The sequence below is a fragment of the Oenanthe melanoleuca genome, chromosome 4 (assembly GCF_029582105.1).
Source record: "Oenanthe melanoleuca isolate GR-GAL-2019-014 chromosome 4, OMel1.0, whole genome shotgun sequence".
Classification (NCBI taxonomy): domain Eukaryota; kingdom Metazoa; phylum Chordata; class Aves; order Passeriformes; family Muscicapidae; genus Oenanthe; species Oenanthe melanoleuca.
The window spans coordinates 40052688-40079349 of record NC_079337.1 but is presented as its reverse complement, the minus strand read 5'-3'; the positions used below and the strand labels follow the sequence as shown (position 1 = coordinate 40079349).

At 35.9% G+C, this 26662-nt stretch overlaps 1 protein-coding gene across 3 annotated transcripts in view; it reads left to right on the top strand.

The window, feature by feature from the left end:
• The window catches only part of FAT1 (FAT atypical cadherin 1), a 100511-nt gene that overhangs the window by 62553 nt on the left and 11296 nt on the right, over nt 1-26662 (top strand). For all 3 annotated transcript variants that reach the window (XM_056489172.1, XM_056489173.1, XM_056489171.1), the window contains exons 8-19: nt 4198-4473; nt 4678-4888; nt 7256-11323; nt 11939-12135; nt 13463-13616; nt 15040-15273; nt 16513-16902; nt 18081-18295; nt 18698-18835; nt 18996-19139; nt 21422-21619; nt 25647-26448. In XM_056489172.1, the coding sequence (XP_056345147.1) occupies nt 4198-4473; nt 4678-4888; nt 7256-11323; nt 11939-12135; nt 13463-13616; nt 15040-15273; nt 16513-16902; nt 18081-18295; nt 18698-18835; nt 18996-19139; nt 21422-21619; nt 25647-26448 (7027 nt within the window). The remainder of the gene's footprint in view (nt 1-4197; nt 4474-4677; nt 4889-7255; nt 11324-11938; nt 12136-13462; nt 13617-15039; nt 15274-16512; nt 16903-18080; nt 18296-18697; nt 18836-18995; nt 19140-21421; nt 21620-25646; nt 26449-26662) is intronic.

The following is a 26662-nucleotide window of genomic DNA, read 5'->3' as shown; positions in this document are numbered from 1 at the left end:
TTTCCTTGAAAGTAATACTTCAGATGGTTTGCAGCTAATTGCAGCATTTTACCTATTGCTTTGCTATTGCAGAATATTTACTCTTTCTTTATTCACAGTTTTTATGGATATGATATTTTGGTAATGAAATGTAGAATAATCTTAATTTACTACATTTTTGTATGCACTTTTGCTTGCTTGTGATTACACTGCTCTACAGAGACATTTAGAACTGAAATGAAGTTATATTATCTCTGGGTAATACAATTTTTTATTTATAAAAATGATTATAAATATGTCAGTATAACTATAATGTAATTATGAGACAGGAGTAGGTTTTGAACTCCACATAGAATCAGTAAGGGAAAAATGATATTAAAGCAATCTGAAGGAACATTATGTGTAAATATTGCACATTGAGTATGTTTTGTCAATGGCACATATCTCCTCTTAGTAGCAATCAATACATCCCTATGCAAGTTTAGGTTTCACCTGCCAGATTATTAATAGATTTGAAGTCCTTCCTCAAAGTAATCCTGGGCTGCTTTGTTCTCTGTATAACCAGTGTGCATTGCTCTCAGTGGGATCTGTGGGCAGAAGGCAGCTGTGCAACACAGCCCTTGTGTATTTTTGCAAAATTCATAAAGTTTCTTTAGTTCCAGAGCATTTTGTTTGAAAGATCATGTTATGGTCTGCTGATGTCTAGATTGTGCCTCTTTCTTAAGAAATAATATTAGCATATTTCATTTTAATTGAATCTTTTAGTTTAATTGAGAAATGTTCACTAGCTATTTTATGCTACATGTTATGTTGGAATTGACACAAGTTCTTAATGTGTTTTGTTCTCAGACCCACTAAAAAAATTTTCTGTATGGGTCTTTAAAACTGCACTGACAATTATTTCTGCACGTTCTTTCCATTTAACTTCAAGGTCTTAACAGTTTACATGACAATTTGGTCCTCTTACATTTAAAAGGTAATTGCACATCTAGCACCTGTCACCCTCAGTAAAAATTCCTGAATTGAAAATAAGGCTTCCTTAGAACATTTTTTAATATTTATTTAACAGTTTACATTGGAAAGAGCCCTTGGAGTTCTAGTTAAAACTCCTGGTCAAAGCAAAGCAAACTGCATAGGTGATCAAGTTTTTCAGTGACTGGTCAGGTTCTAACTGCCTGGGATGACTAGGCACACCATCTCTTCCTTGGAATTGCTCTTATGCTGGTGTTTAATAACTCTCCTTGAAAATTTTTTTTTTCTTATGTCTGGTTGTATTGGGGCTTGTGAGTGTCACCTCCTGTCCTTTCACTGTGCATCTCTGAGGAGAGTCTGGCTCTTTCTTGCATCCCTCCTGTGCTTTTCAATCCTCACTGATTTTAATGACCTTTCATTGGATTTGTTTCATTTTGTAAAGGTCTCTCCTGTACTGCAGGGCTTAAAACTGTGGTGGATCTACATTCCCATCAGTGAGTATCAAACAGAAGGGGGCAATTCCTTCCACCTGCCCTTATAAAAGCAGCCCAGTGTGCAGAGTTAAACAAGTTACCAAAAGGGAACCCATCAGGTCACGTTATGTTTGTCCACCAGAATTTGCACAGGGGCATAAAGTAATGATGTCACTGAGAGAAAAATGAATCCTAGAGTATGTAGATAAAACACTCTTCACTTTAAATTAAAATTTAAAATTATTACACTAATATATGAAGTTGTGTATTTGTAGTTGTGTTTACCAGTGTGGAGAAAAACTGCAGCCTGAGCAACTAATGTGACAAGTAATGGAATACCTGAGCTAACCATTTATAGTGACTGAGTCACTGTTTATTTCTTAGCAATTTTTTTTTTTAATAATTCATATTTAATAATGCTGTACATCTTGAGGTGCTAACTCCTTATCTGCTTAGCCCAGCAGTATTTTTTTGGAGGATTTCTTCTGTGTCATTTTAATTGCTTCACTAGCTAGTGCCAGAGTTGTTGGTAAATCCTGATGCTATGATCAGTGACTCACTTTTCAGTTAAGCTGGTTCATTGGATATACAGTTAGTCCTGCAGGCACTAATGTTGGTTTTGCAGTCACTACATTCCTGATGTTAAACTTAATAGTCTGCATGTATGTTTTTTTTTGTGGTGCTCCATTCTAGAAATGCTGATTTTCTTTTATTTGTTATGAGTACTACCAGCAGCACAGGTGGCCATGTTTTCTGCTCCAAAGATTCACTTAACAGAATTGCTCTGTAGTTTCATACCTTCTCACTTTCAATTTTAACCTTAGTTTCTGTGTTTCCTCATTTGGGAGTGGAAATAAACGTGAACTTAAATAGCAATTTTAATTTAAATTCATTGTGTTTGACACCTTGTCTTTTCACCTTTTTTTTTCCCGAGTCTGACCTTAATAATTTCTTGGGGTGGAAGTGTAATTAAAAAATTGGTAATGAGTTACTTTTGAAAGCATAGGATCCATTAATGAAGTGTTGTATTTGTATACGGCCTTTAAAACTTTAATTTATGCAAAAATATTTTTATAGTTTGATTTGTATTGAGTGTTGAGGTTTTATGCTTTTTTTAAATTTGTTTTTTCCTCTTAGTTTGGTATCATTTTTAATTTTCCTGAGGCCCATTTTTCAGTGAGCAGCTGTTTTTACTCAAATGCTTTGAGAGTGTATTAGACCCTTCTGTCTTATTCCTTCCAAGAGGCATTAAAATGTATTTTATTTATACAAAATTTAAAAAGAAACTAACAGCTCTGCTTGTGTTGCTTAATTGCATCGTGTCTTACAATGACAATATAAAAAGACCACATTTTTAATGTAATACTTATTCTTGCTTTTCATCTTCCAATTGAATTTGTTAGTTAATGTATTTAAAAGCTTGTCCTAATATGTATCCTGGGTCATATACCATTAATATTTCTCCCCACTGAAAGTCAATATTTATTCTAACTCTTTGTTTCTTTTCTTTAATCTGTTTCTAATCTGTGACAAAACCAAACTCCTTAGTCTCCATAGCAACATCTTGCAAGGCATTTTATCAGACTAAGATGCTAGTTTTGCAAGGTTGATGTTTCCTCTTCCTGTAGCAAGAGGTATGCCATTTCCTAATTATTTGCCACCATCAGGATTCATCTAATTTAGTTTCTACTGCATGCACTTCTCTAAATTACATCTGTAAACTCCCCCAGTTACCAATGGAAAGCAGTGTCTTCCAAGAGCAATTTAACCCACTTACAATATTGTAAGTACATGTTTTAAAAACCTTTTTATATACAGCCCTTAACAAATTTATAGAAAGCACCTAACCTTTGGATGGATAAAAGCATGGCTGTATGTGCAGCACATAAAGAACTTTAATTTAGCTGTGTGTTGCTGGAGCTTTGCTGTCTACTTGCCAAGTCCTTTGCATTACTGTTGCTTGTCTGATGTTATCACTGTTGAAGGAACAGGATGGTGGCTGTCTGTCTTACCCTCTTTGTACAAGACTTTGGTGCTGTCAAAAGCAAGTGGGGGTGCAGGGATCTTGTGTGGTTCCAGTGAGCAATACTATACAAGGATGCAATTTAAGCATCTGATTTAATTTAACTGTAACTTCAGAGAAATCATGTTGGTGACCAGTGAGCTATGCTGAAATTGTGCTACATGGCTGGAGATTAGTAGGCAATACCACCTGCAGTTCTTTGAAAGAATGCATTTTTGTGGCAATTCCACCACTTCTCTGTTCTTGTCTAGACTTGCAGATGTGAGGGGCTGAAAGAGGACTGGTTTTATGTGAGGGCAAGGGAGGAGTATTATACATGCACTGCCTTGAAAAAACATTGCTTAAAATTGTACCTTTGTACCCCAAAATTTTTTGGGATTTTTACCCACTCTAGGATCCATATTGTATATTTTTAATTTTTAATTCCAAAATTAATGAGGAGGGTTTTGGGTTTTTTTGCATTGCTTTGGACAAAAATAATTCCCTTTAAGATGTCTTATCTAAGATGCTTCTGGTTGTACAGATTTCTGTTTTGACTTTGGGGAAGGTAAGGTAGATTTGGCTTCAGTAACATTCTTCTTTCCTACACATCTTGGATCTCTCCTCCTCCTCCTCCTAGCAAAGTAAAATTGTCTTGAGGTGGATTACTTCAGTATTATGGTCAGATTTTTAATGAAATATCCTCCTTTTATCTCTTTTTTTTTTTATACCAAATATCAAGGTTTTCTTCTTCCCATTGTATCATTTCAGGTGTACATCAAAGTCATAGATACAAATAATCACAGGCCTCAGTTTTCTGCTTCAAAATATGAAGTTGTTATACCTGAGGATACCTTACCAGAGACAGAAATTCTGCAAGTCAGTGCCACAGACAGAGATGAGAAGAATAAGCTGATTTATACAATGCAGGGCAGCACTGATCCCATCAGTCTTAAAAAATTTCGTCTGGACCCTGCAACTGGCTCCCTTTATACCTCAGAAAAACTGGACCATGAGACCATGAACCAGCATATTCTCACAGTAATGGTAGGTACTCATGAGATTACTTCTATTGTGAATGACAGACATACTTTAAATGTCATTCTAGTTTGTCCCCATAATTCAAACATTTATTTGCACATTTAATTTTTATGTAGTCTTTGTGACTGATTGCACCTTGAATTATTGCTAATACCTGGTGAACTACTGAAAAAACAGTGCTAATGACTGGTGATGTGCTGACTGTTGCAGGTTCGGGATCAGGATGTTCCTGTGAAGCGCAACTACGCCAGAATCGTCGTCAATGTCAGCGACACAAACGACCACGCCCCATGGTTCACCAGCCCTTCCTATGAAGGACGAGTGTATGAGTCAGCAGCTGTTGGATCAGCTGTGCTCCAGGTTACAGCATTAGATAAGGACAAAGGAAAAAATGCAGAAATTGTCTACTCTATTGAATCAGGTATATTCGCTTTCTTACGTTTTCAGTCCGTTGAACTCGCTGATACCTTTTCAACTGTAGATTTGTAAAAACCTATTTGTTAAAAAGGGGGGCAGTGCAGGGTTATGTGCCATATTCTGAGAGATGTGTTGAAGATACAGCCTCAGAGTATTTAAAAGAAAGCTGCCAATATTCATCTATATACTTCAGCTATTTATGTTATTCTCTAGATACATTTGGCATATTTTAGTAGTAGGGGAAGAAAAAGCCATCTTTAAATGTTCAAAATGAGTAATTTCTTTAGAAATTACATAATCATTCCATTCAGGTCTAAAAATTGCATTCTATTTTGATATTGTAAGTCTTATTTTTTGTGGCATGGGCAAAGCAGGGATTTGATGAATAGAGTAAGAGCCTGAGTCAAGTACTTTTGTGTTTAATATAATGCAGAAGTAAGGAGCACAAAAATAACTTAAATATGCATGTACCAAACCCTTAAATAATATCAGCTTTTAAGGTGAACTTTCTGATAGATGCAGCAAAGAAGGGTTTGCTTTCCATATTTCTCTCAGGCTGATTTTAGTAGTAGGACTACTATTATTCTATCCTATTAAAATATTTGAGAAATTCCTTAAGGGTTGGTCAGTTTGGCATTAAAACTCCTTCCAGATTGCAGGCCAGGGAAGAACTGCTCCTTATTTTTAACCTCAGAGTATCTTTTTTTTGGTTCAGTCCATTAAATCTGAATCATTAAATCTGAAGTAATACAAGTTTGCCATTATCAAGATCCTGAGCTTTGTAGACACAGTGACTAGAAAAAAAAGTTATTTAAATTTCATTCCTTATGTGAAGTACTGCTTTCAAGGTAAAAAATAATTGAAAATAAAAATCCCGGTAACAAGCATAAGAGACTGTATATTAATGGGAACAACAACAGGCAAAAGTTGCTCAATTACTGTAGCATGCAAAGTGATATGTGCTGATGCTTTTTTAAAATTTTATGTAAATTGCTGTGTAAAGGATAGGAATTATTTATTATAATTTTTTTTTCTTCCCCAAAGTGCTGTTTTCATATGAAGGCATACTTTAACACTGTATTAAAACAAAGCTGTGATTATGATACTCTAACAAGAATGAGTGTTTTTGAGTGTCTCATAAGTTACTTAAACTACATGAGATGTTTCTGTTGTTTCTAGAAATACGACATTTACTAAGCAGGACACCAATGTCCATAAAATTTTCTTCTTGCCTTTCCCATTTTGTTAGTGCATGTTTTATGAATTGCAAACAATGGCAAGAAAAAATGTGTGTGCCTGCAGTCTAGAATGAAGTAACATGCTGTTCTGTTCCTTTTTTCTATCTTTTCGTAGGAGTAAATGTAAGACCTGTAAGATTTATATTACAGGACTGTGATCTACTGGGAGGTCAGAGCATTATAATTGATATTCTGAGCAAATAGAAGGAACATTCCTTAAATGCCTGTAATGGCTGCTTAGATATGTAATGGGATATTCCAAGAATGCCACTGTGTTTAGAGTCTCCTCTAAAAAGCCCAAAAATACCCAGCCAAAAAAAAACCAACAGTAAAAAAACCCAAACAAAACACAAAACCTCCTTCTTGCCTACTTGTGTGCAGAACTCAGAGGTTTTTAATGATGTTTTTTTTTTATTCTGAGATCATGGCATTAGTAATGTAGTTTTTAAGTAAGTAAAATGTTAAATCTTAGCATATTTAATACATGAGCAGAGTCTTGTATGCAGTGTACTTCATCTGTATATTTCAAAATTCGAAGCAAACAAGTGTTTCTATTAAATGGCAGCTGGTTCTCAGCAGGCATTATTTTTCTTCTAATACTATCACAGGGAATAATTTGTCTTTGTATCAATAGGAAGTTGAAAGAAGTAACTATTTGTCCAATTCAAAAAGTTTGTTTTTGAAGCAGAGATTTAAACAATACTTGTGTAAACAATTAAGAATCACAAGAGTTTGTTACAACCCTTCTTTTTTTCTTGTCCAAAACATTTCAGCTGTTTTAGATTATAAAATGTAACTTTGATTCCACTAATCTTAACTTTTGAATACAGGTTTCTTTCAACTACAGTCAATATTTGTTTGCTAAAAGAAAATTTTTGCATTTATTTTCAAGACTTGGATGGCTTTGCTAACTGTATTTTATGAAGTATAGTTTTTTCCACTAGTAAGGTTAGAATTACTGCCAATTTTTGATTACAAAAAACCTTCCAGCTAACAAATGTTTATCAAGCAAAACTAAGAAACTTTCGTTGTTTCTGGGTTCTGTCTATGTCTTTTTAAGTATAGAGCTAAATAAGCAGTCATCCCTTAAATTCTGTATACTTCTTTCTTAATTGCTTTTTCTTTCTTCACAGGGAATATTGGAAATTCCTTCCTTATTGATCCCATTTTGGGTATAATTAAAATTGCAAAGGAATTAGATCGTAGTAACCAGGAAGAATACAACCTGATGGTAAAAGCTACAGATAAAGGACATCCTCCAATGAGTGAAGTGACCTCTGTTCACATATTTGTTACAGTTTCTGATAATGCCTCACCAAAATTCACAGCCAGAGAATATTCTGCAGAAATCAGTGAAAGTGCCAACATTGGCAGTTTTGTTGGAATGGTTGCAGCATACAGTCAGTCTTCTGTAGTTTATGAAATAAAAGATGGCAATACAGATGATGTCTTTGCTATCAACCCCAACTCAGGTGTCATCATTACCCAGAAGATACTTGATTTTGAAACTTTACCTTCTTATGCTCTAACTGTGCAAGGAACAAACATGGCTGGCTTGTCCAGTAATACAACAGTTTTGGTCCATCTTCGGGATGAGAATGACAATGCACCAATTTTTATGCAGGCTGAATATACAGGACTCATCAGTGAATCAGCTTCAATTAACAGTGTGGTTCTGACTGACAAGAATATCCCATTAGTAATTCGAGCTACAGATGCTGATAAAGAATCTAATGCTTTGCTTGTTTATCAAATTGTTGAGCCATCTGTCCGCCAGTATTTTGCCATTGATTCTAGCACTGGTGCCATTCGGACAGTAATGAGTCTGGACTACGAGGAGACAAATATTTTCCACTTTTCAGTGCAAGTACATGATACAGGCATACCACGTCTGTATGCAGAATATGCAGCTAATGTTACTATTTATGTGATTGACATCAATGATTGCCCTCCTGTGTTTTCAAGAGAGCTATATGAGACATCCATTCTGGTTCCAACTTACAAAGGCGTGAAAGTCATCAGCGTAAATGCCACTGATGCAGATTCAGGCATTTTTTCCCAATTAATTTATTCCATTATTGAAGGCAACATTGGAGAAAAATTTTCAATAAACCCTAAGACTGGAGATATAACAGTACAAAACACAACTCAGTTAAGAAGCAGATATGAATTAACAGTGAGAGCATCCGATGGCAGATTTGCAAGCACTGCATCTGTAAAAATTAATGTGAAAGAAAGCAAAGCAAGCCAGCTAAAGTTCACTCAGAGTTCTTACTCTGCAACAGTGCAGGAGAATTCCACAGAGGCAAAAACAATAGCTGTTGTTACTGCTATAGGGAATCAAATAAATAAGCCTTTGTTTTACCATATTCTAAATCCAGACAGCAGATTTAAAATAAGCCAAACTTCAGGAGTCCTTTCAACAACGGGAATACCATTTGATCGTGAACAGCAAGAATCTTTTGATGTGGTCGTGGAAGTGACAGAGGAAAATAAACCATCAGTTGTTGCACACATTGTAGTTAAAGTCACAGTAGAAGATGTAAATGATAATGCTCCATTTTTTGTTAACCTTCCATATTATGCTGTTATTAAAGTAGACTCTGAAGCAGGCCATGTTATTCAACATGTGACAGCAGTAGATAAAGATACTGGCAAAAATGGAGAGGTGCATTACTATCTCAAAGAACATAATGAACATTTCCAAATTAATCCCACTGGTGAAATCTCCCTGAAGAAGGAGTTTGAACCAGACACAGTAAATAAGGAGTATCTGGTCACAGTAGTGGCAAAAGATGGAGGAGACCCTGCATTTTCAACTGAAGTTACAGTCCCAATTACAGTTATGAGTAAAGCTATGCCAGTGTTCGAAAAGCCTTTCTACAGTGCAGAGATACCAGAAAACATTCAGCTCCATAGTCCTGTGGTACATGTGCAAGCAAACAGCCCTGAAGGACTCAAGGTATTTTACAGCATCACAGGTGGAGATCCTTTCAATCAGTTCACCATCAACTTCAACACTGGAGTTATAAATGTTGTTGCCCCTCTTGACTTTGAGTCTCATCCAGCCTATAAACTGACTGTCCGAGCAACTGACTCCCTAAATGGTGCACATGCTGATGTGTTTGTAGACATAATAGTGGAAGACATCAATGATAATCCTCCTGTTTTCACAGAGCAGTCTTACATTGCAACACTTTCTGAAGCATCTGTCGTTGGAACATCTGTTGCACAAGTGAGCGCTACAGATGCCGATTCTGGAACCAACAGGGGGATTTCCTATCACTTGGTTGAGAATAATAGTGAAAGTCATGAGTACTTTCACATAGATAGCAGCACTGGACTTATCCTAACAGCAAGAACTTTGGACTATGAACAAATTAAGCAACACAAGTTGCTAATAAGGGCCATAGATGGTGGCATGCTGCCCTTGAGCAGTGATACTATTGTAACTGTGGATGTAACTGATCTCAATGATAACCCCCCTCTTTTTAGCCAGTTGCTTTATGAAGCCAAAATTAGTGAACTTGCTCCTCGAGGACATTTTGTGACATGTGTGCAAGCCTCAGATGCAGACAGTTCAGATGTTGACAAGCTGGAGTACTCCATTCTGACAGGCAATGATCAGAAGAATTTTGTGATTAATAGTAAAACTGGCATTATCACCATCTCAAACCTTCGCAGACAGACGCTGAAGTCCCATTACAATCTTAATGTGTCAGTTTCTGATGGCGTCTTCAGGAGCTCGGCCCAAGTCCATGTAACTGTAATCAGTGCCAACATGCACAGTCCTGTTTTCAGTCAGAATGAGTATGAGGTTGAACTAGCTGAAAATGCTCCATTGCATACTTTGGTTACTGAAGTTAAAGCAACAGATGAAGACTCCGGCTCACATGGCCACATCACTTACCACATTGTAAATGACTTTGCCAAAGACAGATTTTATACAAATGAGAGAGGGCAGATATTTACCTCTGAAAAGCTTGACCGTGAAACACAAGCAGAAAAAGTAATTGCCATTAGTTTAATGGCCAAAGATTCAGGAGGGAAAGTTGCTTTCTGTACTGTTAATGTAATTCTTACAGACGACAATGATAATGCTCCTCAGTTCCGAGCAACAGAGTATGAGGTAAATATTGGGTCTGATGTTCCACGGGGTACTTCAGTCATTAAAGTCTGGGCATCTGATGCTGATGAAGGTACAAATGCAGACATCACATATTCTATTGAAGCAGAGTCGGAAAACGTAGAAGAGAACTTGGAAATTGATTCGTTGTCTGGTATAATTACTACAAAAGAAAGCTTAATTGGTTTGGAAAATGAGTTTCTTACTTTCCTTGTTAGAGCAATTGATGGTGGATCCCCCCAAAAAGAGTCAGTTGTTCCTGTCTATGCTAGAATACTCCCACCAGAAGTGCCTCCACCAAAATTTTCAGAACCATTTTATACTTACACTGTTTCTGAGGACATTCCAATTGGAACTGTGATAGATGTTATCAAAGCAGAGCATAATCAGACTTTAGTATATAGTCTGATTAAAGGGAACACTCCTGAAAGCAACAGAGATGAGTTTTTTGTGATTGACCACCAGACTGGAGAGTTGAAACTTGAGAAGAATCTTGATCATGAAACAACTAAATGGTATCAGTTCTCAATTCAAGCACAGTATGCAAATGAAGATTATAATGTTGTTTCCTCAGTAGAGGTAAGCATTCAAGTAAAAGATGCAAATGATAACAAACCCATTTTGGAGTCCAACCCATATGAAGCATTCATTGTAGAAAACACACCAGCTGGAACAAGAGTCATACAGGTTAAAGGAACTGACTTAGATTCAGGACTCAATGGGCAGGTTACTTACAGCTTGGATCCTTCTCAGGAGCTGGACATTATAGAGTCTTTTGCCATAAACATGGAAACTGGCTGGATTACGACTCTGAAAGAACTTGATCACGAGAAACGAGACAAATACGAAATCGCAGTGGTTGCATCTGACCGGGGGGAAAAAATTCAGCTGTCTTCTGTGGCTGTGGTTGAAGTTACTGTCACAGACGTGAATGACAATCCTCCACGGTTTACTGCAGAGATCTATAAAGGAACAGTCAGTGAGGATGACCCTCCTGGTGGGGTGATTGCCATCCTGAGTACAACAGATGCTGATACAGAAGAAACCAATCGACAAGTCTTTTATTACATCACAGGTAAATCTTTTTTGGGTAATGTCAGAATAACCATTTGAGTGGTGCTGGAATGATGGGAGATAGGTCTTAACTTTGAAGGGATTGGCGAGTGTTTGCAACCATAGAGCTGCAGAGAGAGAATGTCTGTGTCTTAATATGATAACTAAAAACTTTAGTGGAAAAATGAGTCTTAGCTGGCTTTGTTTCATGTTTGCCTTGCTTAAATTGTCTTTCTCCATATATTATTTATATATTGAATTTCATTTTAAAAACTATACTTAGATTAGTGATGAAGTTAAAGAACAGATAAAAGAAATTTCACAAAATAATAGGCTGTTAATTTAAAATGGAGTATTTTATTGTTTTTATGTAGCATATGTCATGATATGATGTTTTCTATAATGCTGCATGAATTTCTAAATTAGTTTTTATGGATTCTGTTGGCCACAGTTCAGTTGGTTTTCTGAGCATCTAGTGATAATTTCTACCTGGGAAATGAAGCAATGAAACTGTTTCCTCATAATAGAGCCATAGAGTGCCGGCTTTTTTTTTTTTTTTTTTTTAACTATACTTTAAATTGATAGAGTATTAGTAGAAACCTCCATCTTTAAATAAATATTTCTTTTCATATTTCAGGAGGTGATCCTTTGGGACAGTTTGCTATTGACAATATACAGAATGAATGGAAAGTCTACGTCAAAAAGCCTCTGGACAGGGAAGAAAAGGATAATTATCTTCTAAATATTACAGCTACTGATGGGACCTTTGCAGCTAAAGCTGTTGTGGAGGTTAAAGTCCTTGATGCTAATGATAATAGCCCTGTTTGTGAAAAGGTAGGCATTCTTGTATCTTTCATTACCCACTGCTTTCATACATAAAATTTACATTTTCTTTGAAATTGCTTCTCAGGAGACTGACAAATAGCTATTCCTTTTAACTCAGTAACAAAAATTTGGACTTTTAAGATAGAATGCTGTCAAATAAAAGATACTTCACAGATTTTTAAAAAATTTAAAGACTATTCATTGACACTCAGTGGGTATTTAAGAGATATAGGGAGAATCGTAGTACATTTCTCCTATGTTAATTCTTTTCCAAGAAAACTTCTTTTAAGCTGCAGCCATCATAGTTTATATGCTCCATTTTATGACAGAAGCAAAGTTTTAAAGAAAGCTAAATGCCATTGCTTAGTTGAAATATGTGTGTATTTCCTGTGATAAAAAAGTTGAAAAGAGTGGAATATTACCCTGCAGTTGCAGTCAACAGCACCAAAAATCTCTAAGCCATAAATGTTTTCTTGTTACAAAGCTGTCTACCAGATTTTGTAGTCTGCAAAAATGGACATGAAAAAACAAGGAATGGAGAAAACTCAGAAAGATTAGCCCCTGCAAGATGTGTTATTGCCTCTTTTGGACTTTTCATAGTTGAACACAGATTTGATATTACTAGGTTGAAATCTTCCCTTGTACTACAAAGGACAAGGACTAGTATACAGTGATTTTTTTTTTTTAGTTGATGTTTATGTTGGTTACATCTCTGTAAATGGCTGCAGTTATACACACAGTGGCAAGTCAGTATTTTTAGCTTTTTTCCCCTTTTATTTTCCCCTTTGTTAATATTGTGTTACAAGTCTTCGTGCTTCTAATGTAATGCACATTCCTGACATGGTTGAGCTGTAAGAGTGCTTAGTGCCATTAAATTCTGAATCCTTTTTTATTTTTAATTTAATCTAGAAGCTCATGTGTCATTAAAAGGGCAGATGTCAATGTCTTGTAGGTTGAGACAGACCTAGAAAAGATGATCCACCAAAAAAGATAGAAGTGAAATAGGCAAAAATTTGTAACTGCTATTTTGGGAACACATTCTAGTATCAGTTAATCAGTTAGAAGTGCTTCAACTTCAGAGCAATGCAGTGATGTTCAAAAGTCCCTATAGTTGCAGTATTAAATACCTTTCTGAATAATCTAATAAATGAAGTAATTAATTAGAAAACCATAAGTTCTTTTAATTTTCAGTAATTTCATTCTCTGGTTTACATTATATGTTACCACACGTTCAAACACAATATTATTTCCTCTATCATTCCTTCTTCGCCTCCCCCTTCCAAGCTCTGCTTACTTTGTATGTTTAGTTTTTCAATGTAACTTTGAAATCTTGCAGACTTTGTATGCTGATTCGGTTCCTGAAGATGCCCTTCCTGGCAAACTGATAATGCAGGTGTCTGCTACAGATGCAGATATTCGTTCCAATGCAGAAATTACTTACACACTGCATGGCACAGGAGCAGAAAAATTCAGACTCACTCCAGACACAGGTAATAATACTTTATATATTATAAAATATTCTAGTCACCTCATTTTATAAAATGTTTTGCTATTACATTAAGACAAAAATGTCAGTCATTAAAACCTTTCACTAAGGGTTGGTTTATTGTACAGCGGTTTAAAATGTGACTTTCTACTACACAAATACTGACTTTCTACTACACAAATAGTAATAATATATTGAATAAAGTCGGGCAAAAGGCAGGTATTTTAATATATCAGGAACTAAAGCGTAAACAGGGTAATTGCCCTGAAGCCAGAAACTTTTATGCCCAAGTGACTGGAATAAAAGTATGCCATAAATTTTGCTCCTTTTATATTCCCTGTAGTAGTAGTAGCAATAATGGTTTGTAACTAAAAATATCTTCCTTCAGATTGTCTTTGCCATCTTGTTTTGGAAAGTTAAATTGGATGAGGTTAGATGGAGCAACAAATTTCTTTTCCGTAGCAAACGCCAGAAGTGCCCCCAGTTTTATTGGAATGAGATTAACTTTTAACTTGCTTCACTTCAGTCTTCATGGCATTTGTGTGTTTTGTGTTATAGTATAGGCCACAGCTGTTGCCAAAATCCTATACTGTGCAGGCTGCAGTAGACATGCAGTAGGAAGGTAAACAGTGTAGAAAAAATTGAATAAGATGAATGCAAAATTAATGCAAGTAGAAGAGATTAGAAAACTTCAGTGACAAAATAAAAGAGAAGGACCTTACTTCATGGGTTTCCGGGTTTTTTCAACTTTGAATGTCACCTGTGTGATGTGCTACTGTGTTGTTACATAAACTGAGAATTGGTAGGGCTAGAATACTCACAAAAAGTGTTTCATAATACTTTTTTGAACTGTTTATAAGGAGACAATGACTGTACATAGTAGTAGCCTCTCATGTTTTCTGTCTCTTTAGAAAGAAAGCATGTGTTAGAGTTCTAGAGGTTTTTTTGTAGTAGCAGTTAGGACCTCATGGTGAATATCTGTGTTTATTCACAGAGCATTAGAGGAGGAAATACCAATGGCTGTGGAAGGAATACCACCAAATAGCCTAGAAAAACCAGACATGGATTTAACCTTGCATTTTTCTAAAGACAGAGTTCTAATATTTTAATTTTCTTTGCACAAACACACATGGATTTTTGCATGTATATGCATTCTCTCTCTGCACTATCAGAGAGTTTAACTTTAGCTAATTTCTGTTTCAAGAGCATTAGGAAAAAAAAGGGTTTTAAGGTCTTAACTTTTTCAAGCTGAAAAGGCAGGTCACTTACATGCTTTGCCCAAAGTTGAGTTCATTAATACAGCTGTTGACTTAGCCACTGATGAAATTACTGTAAACAAGAAAACTCTTGTTTAGCTTTTCTGAAAACATGTTAGGAGTACTTAAGCCTTGCAACTTGCACCAACTTATGTGTTATGCTATTTGTAGGTGAACTGAAAACATTAATGGCACTTGATCGCGAGCAGCAAGCAGTTTATCATCTTCTAGTGAAAGCCACAGATGGAGGAGGAAGATTCTGCCAAGCTAACATTATCCTAACTCTGGAAGATGTGAATGATAATGCCCCAGAGTTCACAACTGATACTTACTCCATTACAGTATTTGAAAACACAGAGCCTAAAACCCTTTTGACAAGAGTGCAGGCAACAGATGCAGATGCAGGTATGCATTCTCTGACTGATACTTTTGTCATATTCTCCGACTTATAGTATTATTTCTTTAGTTTTATCTTGAGAAGTGTCAAGTGTTTCAGTAGAGCTGACAGATGTTCAATACCCTTCAGGATTAGACTCCTGAAAGATATATTTTGGTCTACTAAATCATTTAACACCTGACTTCCATGTGTGAGTAGCTTGGAATACATCCCTATAGTGTCTTTGGGAAAAAGAGGAGATGGGGGAGAGACAAAATGTAGGATATTTGTAGTGTCATAAGGTATTAATGTTATGATTGATTAGGTTCATCCTTATACTTCTGATATATATATATATATATATATATATATATATATAAGTAACAGGACTATCAAGCCATGTCTGTTCGTGTAAATGGGCATTCATGGATTTTTGAATGTGTGCTTGTCAGGCCAGCCATCAATGATCAAGAGAACCCTGGTTAGCTGTAGCTTTATGTATATGCTGTTAAATTTTTACTGTCTCTTTGTCTTCATTGTTCAGTTACAAATATTTAAGTGAAAGTGAACTGAAAATGACATTAGAGTTTGTTCATAGACTTTGTTGTAAGGAACACAACAGCATAAAGTATTTTTAAAAGTGTATGATTTCCACATCTCATCAATTTCTTAATCTAGTAGCCTAGAATAGTTGCCTCAGTCTCCTAAAGCAACTGAGCTGCTTTGTGCTGTGATAAATCTAGGTTGCTTATTTGGAAGGTAACAGACAGATGTTTTCATACTTCGCTAGTCTTTGAGGCTCAGATGGACCAAAATACTTGCCCCTGAAATTTGTAAGATTTTTTTTTGTTTTGTAAAGAAATGTTGCTAGAAATTATGCTTCTGTTAACTTTGGGGCATGATTCTTAAACATACTGATTTTGAGTCTAGTTAATTTATACAAACAAACTCTCCCTTATCGTCCTCTGTTCTTATAAGCTAAGCAGACTCTGTTGTTCTAAAGTTGTAATTGCATTTATATTGACAATTGTTTCATATTAACTAGTGCTGTAACTGAAGCAGAACTATGGTTGATGCTTTCTGTATGACAGAAAATCAGTGCAGTAAAGTGTTAGCTTTTTTTTTTTTTTTTTTTTTTGAAATTTGCTTCTAGCATGAATGATAATATTTAGCATGCATGTCTTATTTCCATAGCTATCAGATGAATTATTCTGTTGTTATGTATTTTATTGGCTGCTTCATACTTCACAATTGTTTTCAAAATGCAGGGTTGAACCGTAAAATCCATTATTCACTGGTGAACTCTGCAGAGGGGCAGTTCTCTATTGATGAATTCTCTGGAATCATTCGTTTGGAGAAGCCTTTGGATCGGGAATTACAAGCTGTGTACACATTAACTTTGAAGGCTACAGATGAAGGCTTACCTAGAAGACTGTCTTCAACAAGTAGTCTTATAGTTTCTGTTTTGGATATTAATGATAATCCACCTGTATTTGAGCATAGGGAATATAGTGCAAGTGTGTCAGAAGACATTTTGGCTGGAACTGAAGTTCTCCAGATCTATGCTGCAAGCAGAGACATTGAAGCCAATGCTGAAATCACATACTCAATAGTCAGTGGGAATGAACATGGAAAATTCAGCATCGATTCAACAACAGGTAACAGGTTACAACTGTGAATATTACTTTGGGCCAAGCAAGCATGATGCCATACTGACTTCCTCCAAGGTTCAGCTAGGTTATATATAATCTGTGTGCATCATCCTGTCTGTAAAGTTGCTGCTTCTGTCTTTTCACCCATTTTTCCAGCATGATTTCTAGAGGAGTGCAGTAAAATGTAGAATATGAACTTTATTTATTGGATTATTACTTGGATTAGATTAGCTGGCAAGAGTAAGGATTTCGTATCTGGAAATTCCCCACTCTGGAGGCAGGCAGGTAGAAAGACATAGATTTGTAAGGAGAAACAATAATCTTTCCACAAAAGGTATATAATCAGAAGGAACAGCCAGGCTTGGCAAAAGAAGGATTAGAAATAAAATTGGTTGGGAAAACTAGTCATTGGTCCACAAAGGCAGTAATCCTAGAGAAGTTTGATATGGCATTCAGGGGAGCTTGGAATAGGCATATTATGTTCAACCATGTATCCAGCATTACAGTGGAGATTTTAGGCTTGTATGATAGTCAGATTTAGTTTCAGGCACTGTTTAGGTTATGTTGAGAATTTTTCCCTATTAATGACAATTCTTTGTTAAAAATCAATAAACACCTCAATTTTGGTTTTGTTTACTTATATAGTTCTTTTTCTAGAGCTAATTTCTGGTAAAGTTGTTTAGGTTTTGGGGGTATTGTTTTTAATAAGATTTCTACCCAAAAGTTAATTCTAACTGACTTAGTAGTTAGTTAAATAGTGTATTTATAGTAGTGTAATAGTTAGTTCTGCTTTTTCCAGTGGGCATGCTGGTACTAAGGTATAGAAGTACCTTGCCAGATAAACTTCATATATTTGAAAGGAGTAAAAGAGTTCCAGAAAAACTCATCCAGCAAATCAATGTGTGTGCTAGGGACTGCAGTATCTTAACTAGTCAGTTAAAAACTCCCATTACAAAATGCAAGCCAAGTTGTGTGAATCTCTTGTGGTAATGGCAGGAACTTTGCATCTTTTTACTGACATGTGTAAAGCATAATAATTTCATTGGGTACCTCTAGCTTTACAGTGACAAGTCAAGCCCTGAAGAACTTGAGTATTTGTCAGGTCAAAATGAAAAGTTGCAACACATAATACTACAGCAGTAGCAGAGTTTGTGTGAAGCTTTATTTTTTTTTTTCTTCCCTAGGAGTCATTTTTGTCATTGAGAGTTTGGATTATGAAAATTCCCATGAGTACTACTTGACAGTGGAAGCCACAGATGGAGGCACACCTTCATTAAGTGATGTTGTAACAGTGAATATTAATGTCACAGATATCAATGACAATTCTCCAGTGTTTAGCCAAGACACTTACACTGCAGTAATCAGTGAAGATGCTATGCTTGAACAATCAGTTATTACAGTATGTATTGGTTTTTTACCTTGAAATACTCTGTCATGATGATCATGCTTTCAGTCTGGAAGGAATAAATATTGATTTGAAGGTGAACATCAATTAATAGATGTTTGCCACTGACTGAATTGAAAATTTACTTAGAAAAAGTTTCAGAAGTTGGGACTTCAAATGCTGTGGGAAAGTAGATAATATTTTGTGATATGTCTGTGTTCTCCTCATGAGACTCTGACATAACTTTTAGAAGAAATTCTGGAAATTAAGTGATGATGGTATATTCTATTGAGATAACATTTCTCCTGTGAACTGTGAAATTCATTAGACCAAAAGAGCTCATCTTCAGGATGAGTTTATCTGAAAGGTGCTAGATTCTATTTCAACCTGTTTTAAATGAGACTGTAATATCCTTAGGTTATGGCAGATGATGCTGATGGACCTTCCAACAACCGCATTCACTACACAATTATAGATGGCAATCAAGGAAATCCTTTTACAATTGATCCCACCAGGGGTGAAATAAAAGTGACTAAGCTTCTAGACAGAGAAAAGGTAAGTTTTTTGTGTATTTAGGGCAGCTGGGATTTATATACCTATATGTTACTTTTACTTAATAATACCTATAATAATACCTTTTAATTAATATACCTATATGTTACTTTTTTCCTCTTCAGTAAATGTTTTTAATTTATTTTTTTTATTATTTTTTTAGATTTCAGGATATACCTTGACAGTTCAAGCCTCAGATAATGGAAGCCCACCTAAGCTTAACACAACTACAGTTAACATTGATGTTTCTGATGTAAATGATAATCCTCCAGTGTTCTCAAAAGGAAACTATAGTGTTATCATCCAGGTAAATGCAACTAGTGAATTAGTTAAATCAATAATGTTATTGGACTGCGAATTTGTGACTTGAATTTTTCTGTAATTTTAATTATTTAAGGTTGCCACTGAGACTGCTTATCAAATAAGTGTTGAGGGTTATAAAATTCCTGTTTGCATGTTATGTAGAAACTTATACTGTAAGTTGTCAGAATCACAGAATGGGTGAGGTTGGAAGGGGCCACAGTGAGTCATCTGGTCCAACTCCCTGCTAAAGCAGGCTCATCCTAGAGCACTTGGCACAGGGCTGAGTCCAGATAGTTCTTGAATATTTACTGTGAGGGAACCTGCATAATGTCTCTGGTTTTCAGATTCCTTTTATGTGTACATGTGTGTGTACATGTTATGCATTCCATTTATGGATTGAACAATCTTAGAATCATACAACAATGTTAAAATACATGATAATTTTGCTATTTCTTTTTAGTCTTAAGTGTTACTGCTTAGAAAAAGACCCTTTAGGTACCTGTTCCTGTGAAGCTAGTGTTCTGCACCATAGCATATAGGTTAAGCCTTAATTCCCATTGGCCTCCTCTGGGATCAGCAACAGAACATAGAACAAGAGTGGAATTTCATCTGGCTACATACCAATCATTTGACTAATTTTAGACTGTAGGATGGTAGCAGTAGGCCACATTCTCAAGTGTCTGGCATATACTTGCCTGATTCAGAAAACTGCTAAAGCAAAGACAGCAGAGTCAGCTTCTATACTTCTTGTCTTCCTAAATCCAATAGGAAATAAATGGAAGTCAACAAAGACCTTTGTAGAGTAGTAATGTGAATGAGCTCAGTACTTTGTGTCCTCTACTGTTTCCTGGCCTGGTACAGTAGATCAGTGAGGATCAGACAATGTTACCTGATGCACTATGCCATCCTAACATACCACTTGTGTTTGGGACTAGTGTGCATCATTCATAAAGGCAGCTTTCTGAAATAGAATAGGGCAAAGTGAATATATACAGTATACACACAGTATGCAAATAAGATGTCCTGAATCTTGCTTTAAAAAAAAACAAAACAACCAAATAAAACAAAAAAAAAAAAACCAAAACCAAATCAACAGATTCATGTTTGTGTGCTATCAAATGCATCTTTTCCCCAATTACAGTCTTTCTTGAAATAAATGCTAATTAATGTCTCTTAAACTGCAGACTGTGTAGCCAATGTCCGTACTATTTTGTCTGTACTATTTCCCTTACTCAATTAAAAAGGAAAAGCTCTTGTTTTATAGTTCATTCATATGGGCCTGCCCTAGTTGAAAGTAGCAGAGAAAATGCAGGAGGAGTTGCCCAAGAATGCTGGTGTGCATTTCCTTATGTATTGGAGATGGATATATTTGGACACAGTAGAAAATGTGCTTAGCTCTTAGGAAAGTCAAATTACTCGATTTCAAACTGTAAATATTTGTATTTTAAAGCAGTGGTATTTGTTTTGCTGAAAGGGAAAAAGCTTCAGCTTTTTGAGGTGTCTGATAACTAAATTGATTCATTCTCTCAGAAAGAGTATTGTTATCAGTTTTTACATCTGTAAAAGGGATAGCATTTTGTCATTGTACTTCAAAATAAATTTTCTACTTTTCCTGCTTTTCAAATAAGTATGTATACAGAAAAATCTGGCTGATACAGTAGATCACAAGTATTCTGGGAGAGGAGTTAAAAGTGTCAGATATGGTTATATGTCTATGTAAGATACATGATGACCCCACATATGTGAAGTTTCTGTGAAACCTCAGACATCCACATGATGCAAACTTGAAGGGATTCAATGATGCAAATTTTAAAACCTGGATTTCATATTTTAGCTGGATGGTGGCTGTAGCAGCCACAGCTGTAGTCAGAACTCTAATTAGGGTCACAAGGAATCAGATGGAGGAGTGTATTTTTCTAGTCCTCCCAACAAAGGCATTCGATTATTCTGAACAGGTGTTTTCTTTAAATTTCAAATCTTTGATGACTTAGTAATTAGGCTACAGTAATATTAATTCAGGCCAGAAGTGGAAAATGTAGTGTCAAGGCTGAACGACTTCCAAAAATACAATATAAAGTTCAAAAAACTGCCTTTTTCCTTTTACTGTTTCTGAGTCATATTCTCCAAGGGTAGTACTTTCCCTGAAGCAATATTGTCATTCTGATTTCTCTTGTACTGATTAACTGCTTTGATGGTATTTTTTTGGGGTTTCTGTTGCAAGGAAGAAATCAGCACCAGACCATATCCTCAGTTATAACAAAACCAATGTGTATTATATATCTGTAGGAAAATAAGCCAATTGGATTCAGTGTGCTGCAGCTGGTGGTGACAGACAGGGATTCTTCTCACAACGGCCCTCCTTTTCTCTTCACCATCCTGACTGGAAATGAAGAGAGAGCTTTTCAGATTACCCAGCAGGGAGTTCTGACCACAAGTGCTGCACTGAATCGCAAAGTGAGAGACCACTATTTGCTTCATGTTAAGGTAGGATGTTTTTGTCACGTTATTACTCTTTTGCATTTTAAGTATTTAATCAACTTTTCCCACTTATGTTCACTCCACCACTTGTCTTTCTGTTAGGAGATCCTGACATGCCAAGTAGTCATTTGAGGCATGTCCCATGTGGTGACATCTTCATAGACAAAACCTGTTGGTTTAAATGCTAATCTACACAGATGCAATGGGAAGTTTAGTTAAGCTCACAGTTAGAAGTAAGGTGTAAGCAAAATGTTAATTGAGTGAGTGGTCTTGATAAGCCTTTTGCCTTCTGGTTGGAATGTTGAAAAAACCAGGAGGGGACAGGTCCCTTGTGTCACTCACTATTGACTGCAGAATTCCTCTTGCCACTGTTGTTTTGACCCTTGAAGCTGTGTGCTTGATTAAACTCACATGATGAAAGCAGGGATTGCACAACATAGCAGTAATGAAAAATTTTCCCGTAGTGCCACATTTTTTTCAATAGCAATTGAAAACATATTTTTTAAGTTTGGATGCTTTTTCATAGTATTTCACTAGACCTTTTTTCATAGCATTGAAATTTGCAGTGCAGTAGTTTGAGATCTCAGGATCCTGCAGTAGAAACCACAGCATAAAACTCAAAAAATGACACTGAAGTGCTGTAATAAATGCTACATTTGCCATTGCTGTCCAAAAAGACCAGACCATGTCCAAGGTAAAATTAAGATACCTAAGTTCTCTCAAACACTTTTTGTAACCTTGTGTGAGAGAAGTTCAAACCAATTGTTTTAATCTTACCTAGTCTTTTTAAATTCAGTTATAAATTAAGCAGCTAGGAATAGAGGACTTAAAATTGATAGGCTAAAAATGGATGACCTTAATTCTTAAATTGCATTCCAGATTCAGGTTCTAAGAAAAATTCTTACCTTCATTTTCACATGAGGAATTTCTTTCAACCTCCAAATTATTCTTATGCACACTATTGCAGATAATTTATCAGTAAATTGGGATAATTATGACGTATTTACACAAAGTCTATTTTCTTTGGGAAAAGAAGAAAAAGTTCACACATATACTGTAATCTGCTGTTTGAGTGACTGAAATGTTGGTAACCAGGAGCAATCAGTGTAAGAGTTTCATTAAAGTGTAGTTTAGTTTAGAGTTTAAGAATTGGGATGAAAATGGGTGCAGGCACATCATTCCTCTGTTAGCCATTCTTCCCTCAGTAGTGATATGCCAGTTCCCCCAAGGTCACCTTTTTGTTTATGGATGTTTTTCCTGTATGTGGAATCAGTGTAGTGCAAGATTCATATGTTTTACTTTAAATCTGCTCTAAGCAGTAACTAATTTCTATTTATTTTGCTTTTAAAATGTATTCTTATAAATACATGTACAGACATGTTTGTTCTGTATAGGCTGTTAATGCTGACTTTGTCACATATCATGATTTAGCTGCACCTTTGGCCCTTCCTTATGTGCCTGGCTTTTCTTAAGTGTGAGATGCCTGTCTGACATCTTCCTCTGGGTGGAATATTACAGTTCTTTCATTCCTAAGCCACTTTCTGGTCTCTAGTCTGCTTGTAAACAGCTTGTCAGTACTTCAGCTATCTTGTCTTCAGCACAGCAACTGAAAAATGCCTTTTTATTAGGGAATGAATATGGGCTATTTTAATGGCATCCAGGAGCTAAACAAGTATCTTAAAACAAATGTACTCATTTAGAACAGACTTCTCAGAGACTAAATCATTAAAGCAGACTGTACTAATGTCTCTCTTTTTGTGTGCGGTACTACGCAATCTCAGTATTTTGGACCTGTCTCATCTGTTGATTTCCAAATTTCTCAACTGGATTTTTGAAATATATCACTGTCTTTTAATTGCCATTTGTCATTTTACACTTTGCTAGCTTTTTTTCAATAGACATACTGCTATTATTTGCTATTATCTTACGTTCCATGGGTGTGAAGGCATCCAAGACTAAAACTAGCATTTCCCTATCACAAGACTCCAGTTCCAATGTTACACACAAAATTATAGGCATGGCTGTTGAGGTAAAATATTCTTTCTTTATTCACCTAAAATAATACCTTTTAAAGTCTGTAGGAAGACATTTTCTCAAGTTTACTTTATGTTTACTTTCTGCATCTTGATCTTGCAAATTGCAAGTTAATGGTTGTGTATGACCTCTTGATACCCATTTTCAGTTTTTAACTGAGCTTTACTGGTGTGCTTTTCAGTATTGACAGCTTTCACCTTAGTTGCTTTCTGAATGGATTGCTGAGGTAGTGATGTTTTTCATTTACAGGCATACTTTCATTTGAAAAAACTCACAGGCAAAAAAAAAACACTAAAACCACACAAACGTTCCCCATATGCACTCTACACATCCACTACCTCCAAAAGACTTTACTTTTTGTCATTTTAATAGAAATAACGATATTTTTTTCCCAGTGATCACCTTATATGGGCACACTACTCGTATTTGCTTGTCCTCTTTCCAAAGGAAATAGATTATCCATTAACAAATGTCTCACAGCTTTAGTGTGCAAAATCTTCAGCTATGAGTCATGCAGTCCTTTGTGCCACACTCCGAAGTCTTCAGTTTAAAACCATAGCACATTTTTAAATATCTGCACTATTGAAAAACCATTTCTCCAGGGGCTCTTCTTTCCTACTTTCCTACATTTGTTATAATTTTGCTTGTGTTTGTTTTGAGCCTTTTCTTGTTTCCCTTGGGCATTTCTTCTGTAGCTAAACTGCCTGCCTTGTCTTGTTCCCAGGCAGAGATCTAGGCAAAACAAAACTTTGCCAACTTGAGCTAAAGCTCTTGTTATTTATTTGGGTAACTGGAGGACAAGTCTCTGTCTTTTGGAGTTTCCAGAAAGAGATGAAGACATGCATTACCTTTTAAAGATGCCACATTTATATGCCCGTCCACAGATAATCTTGTGCCTGGAATTACTCCTCTTTTGGTTAAATTTGTATTAAAAAATCAAAAGCAGCTTCTCTGCATAGATCTTCAAAGTGTACTCTGTAAAATTATTGCCAAATCTTTTAAACAATGCAGAATATCATCTACTTTCTGGGCCCTGTATATCCCCTCTGTACCTTCACATGTCTCCAGTCCTTCTTTAACTATTTCTTCAGTGTCACTTTCAGTAACTGGGAGAGGGTTCTGGAAAAAGGTAGATGGGAAACAAGAGGTGAGAAATAGAAGGGAAAAAGTGAACCCAAGGGAATGCTCTTCATTCACTTTTCTACTCTTGTTTTTATTGTCTTCATAAAACAACAGTGTATGTCTTTGTCCAAACAGGGTGCAGAATAGGTTGTTCAAAAAGGCTTTAAAATTGAATTAGGCTGATACAGTTAAAGATAGTTAACTAACTGTCTGAAGCTAATAGTACTACAGGTGCTACAGGAATGTTCTATAACTCTCTCTGTAATATTATTCATAGTAAAGAGTAATTCTTTCTTATCTCATTACCCCACCTCTTTTTTCCCTCTCTGTGACCAAAAATCATGAAAGCCAACATAATTAATTGTAACCTTCTGCATGCATTTTTTTTTCCTTTTGAAGTACTGTTTGGCACAGTGCATTTTTGTCTTCCAGACCACCTCTAACTGAAGTGAAGCATGTTGTACATTTCTAGTGCATGACTCATTTCAAGTTTGTAATGGTTTTTTTCATGCTTGATATAAAAAAGCTTCAAGCACCATCTGCTGTCTGAAATCAGCTACTGTGCATTTCCTGTGTATTTGCTATCAGTGTTAATAGCTTCCTGGCATTTTCCAGTAATAGGGAAACTCTAGGCTTTTAATCTTGGGAGAAGTGAAAATTTGTTTGTGTGGGCCTGCTTATATAACTTATATATAACTTACTTAACTTTTATGTTAAGAATTGTGTTATGAAATTTATGTAAAGCATTTTCCTATAGGTCATTTTGGTGGGTTTTTTTTTTGGTACAAAAATACAGCTCTGCTGTATACAGTACAAATATTTACAGTAGAATTTGAGATAAAGCAAAAATGTAAATCTGTCCTCATCTTTCCTTTAGGTTGCAGATAATGGAAAACCACCGTTGTCATCTTTGACTTACATTGATATTAGAGTTATTGAGGAAAGCATTTATTCTCCAGCAATACTGCCTCTGGAAATCTTTATCACAGCCTTTGGGGAAGAATATTCAGGTGGTGTCATTGGAAAAATTCACGCAACCGATCAAGATGTTTATGATACCTTGACATACAGTCTGGACCCCAAAATGGAATCCCTGTTCTCTGTTTCCAGTACTGGTGGCAAACTAATAGCACACAAAAGGTTAGATGTAGGACAGTACCTCCTAAATGTCACTGTTACAGATGGAAAATTTACAACTGCAGCTGATATTACCGTACACATCAGACAAATCACACAAGATATATTAAACCACAGTATCGCAATACGCTTCGCAAACCTGTCCCCTGAAGAATTCATCGGTGATTACTGGCGCAATTTCCAGAGAGCATTAAGAAACATCTTGGGTGTGAGGAGAAATGACATCCAGATTGTTAGTTTGCAGCCTTCTGATCCTCCTTCTAATCTGGATGTCCTCCTGAATGTTGAAAAGTCTGGTAGCTCTCACCACCCAATGAGAATTTTGCTCCACAAGATAAACTCTTCTGTGCCTGACCTAGAGGAGATTTTAGGTGTCCGGATAATTGACGTGTTTCACAAGCTCTGCGCAGGCCTAGATTGTCCTTTGAAATTTTGTGAAGAAAAGGTGACAGTGGATGAGAACGTCATGTCAACCCACAGCACGGCCAGGCTGAGCTTCGTCACTCCTCGTCATCACAGAACAGCAGTTTGTCTTTGTAAAGGTAAGAACTCAGTAAGGAAAACTGCATCCTTGAAAAGATAGTTCTGGTTTTAAAAAGCAGTAATCCACTGCTGGATGGAAATTTATATTACAGGACAAGATTAGGAATGTTCAGTAACTCTCTCTATAATATTTGCCTAATCTTATTCATAGTAAAGAGTAATTCTTTCTTATCTCATTACCTCATTTCAAGAGTTTACATAATATAAGCTTAT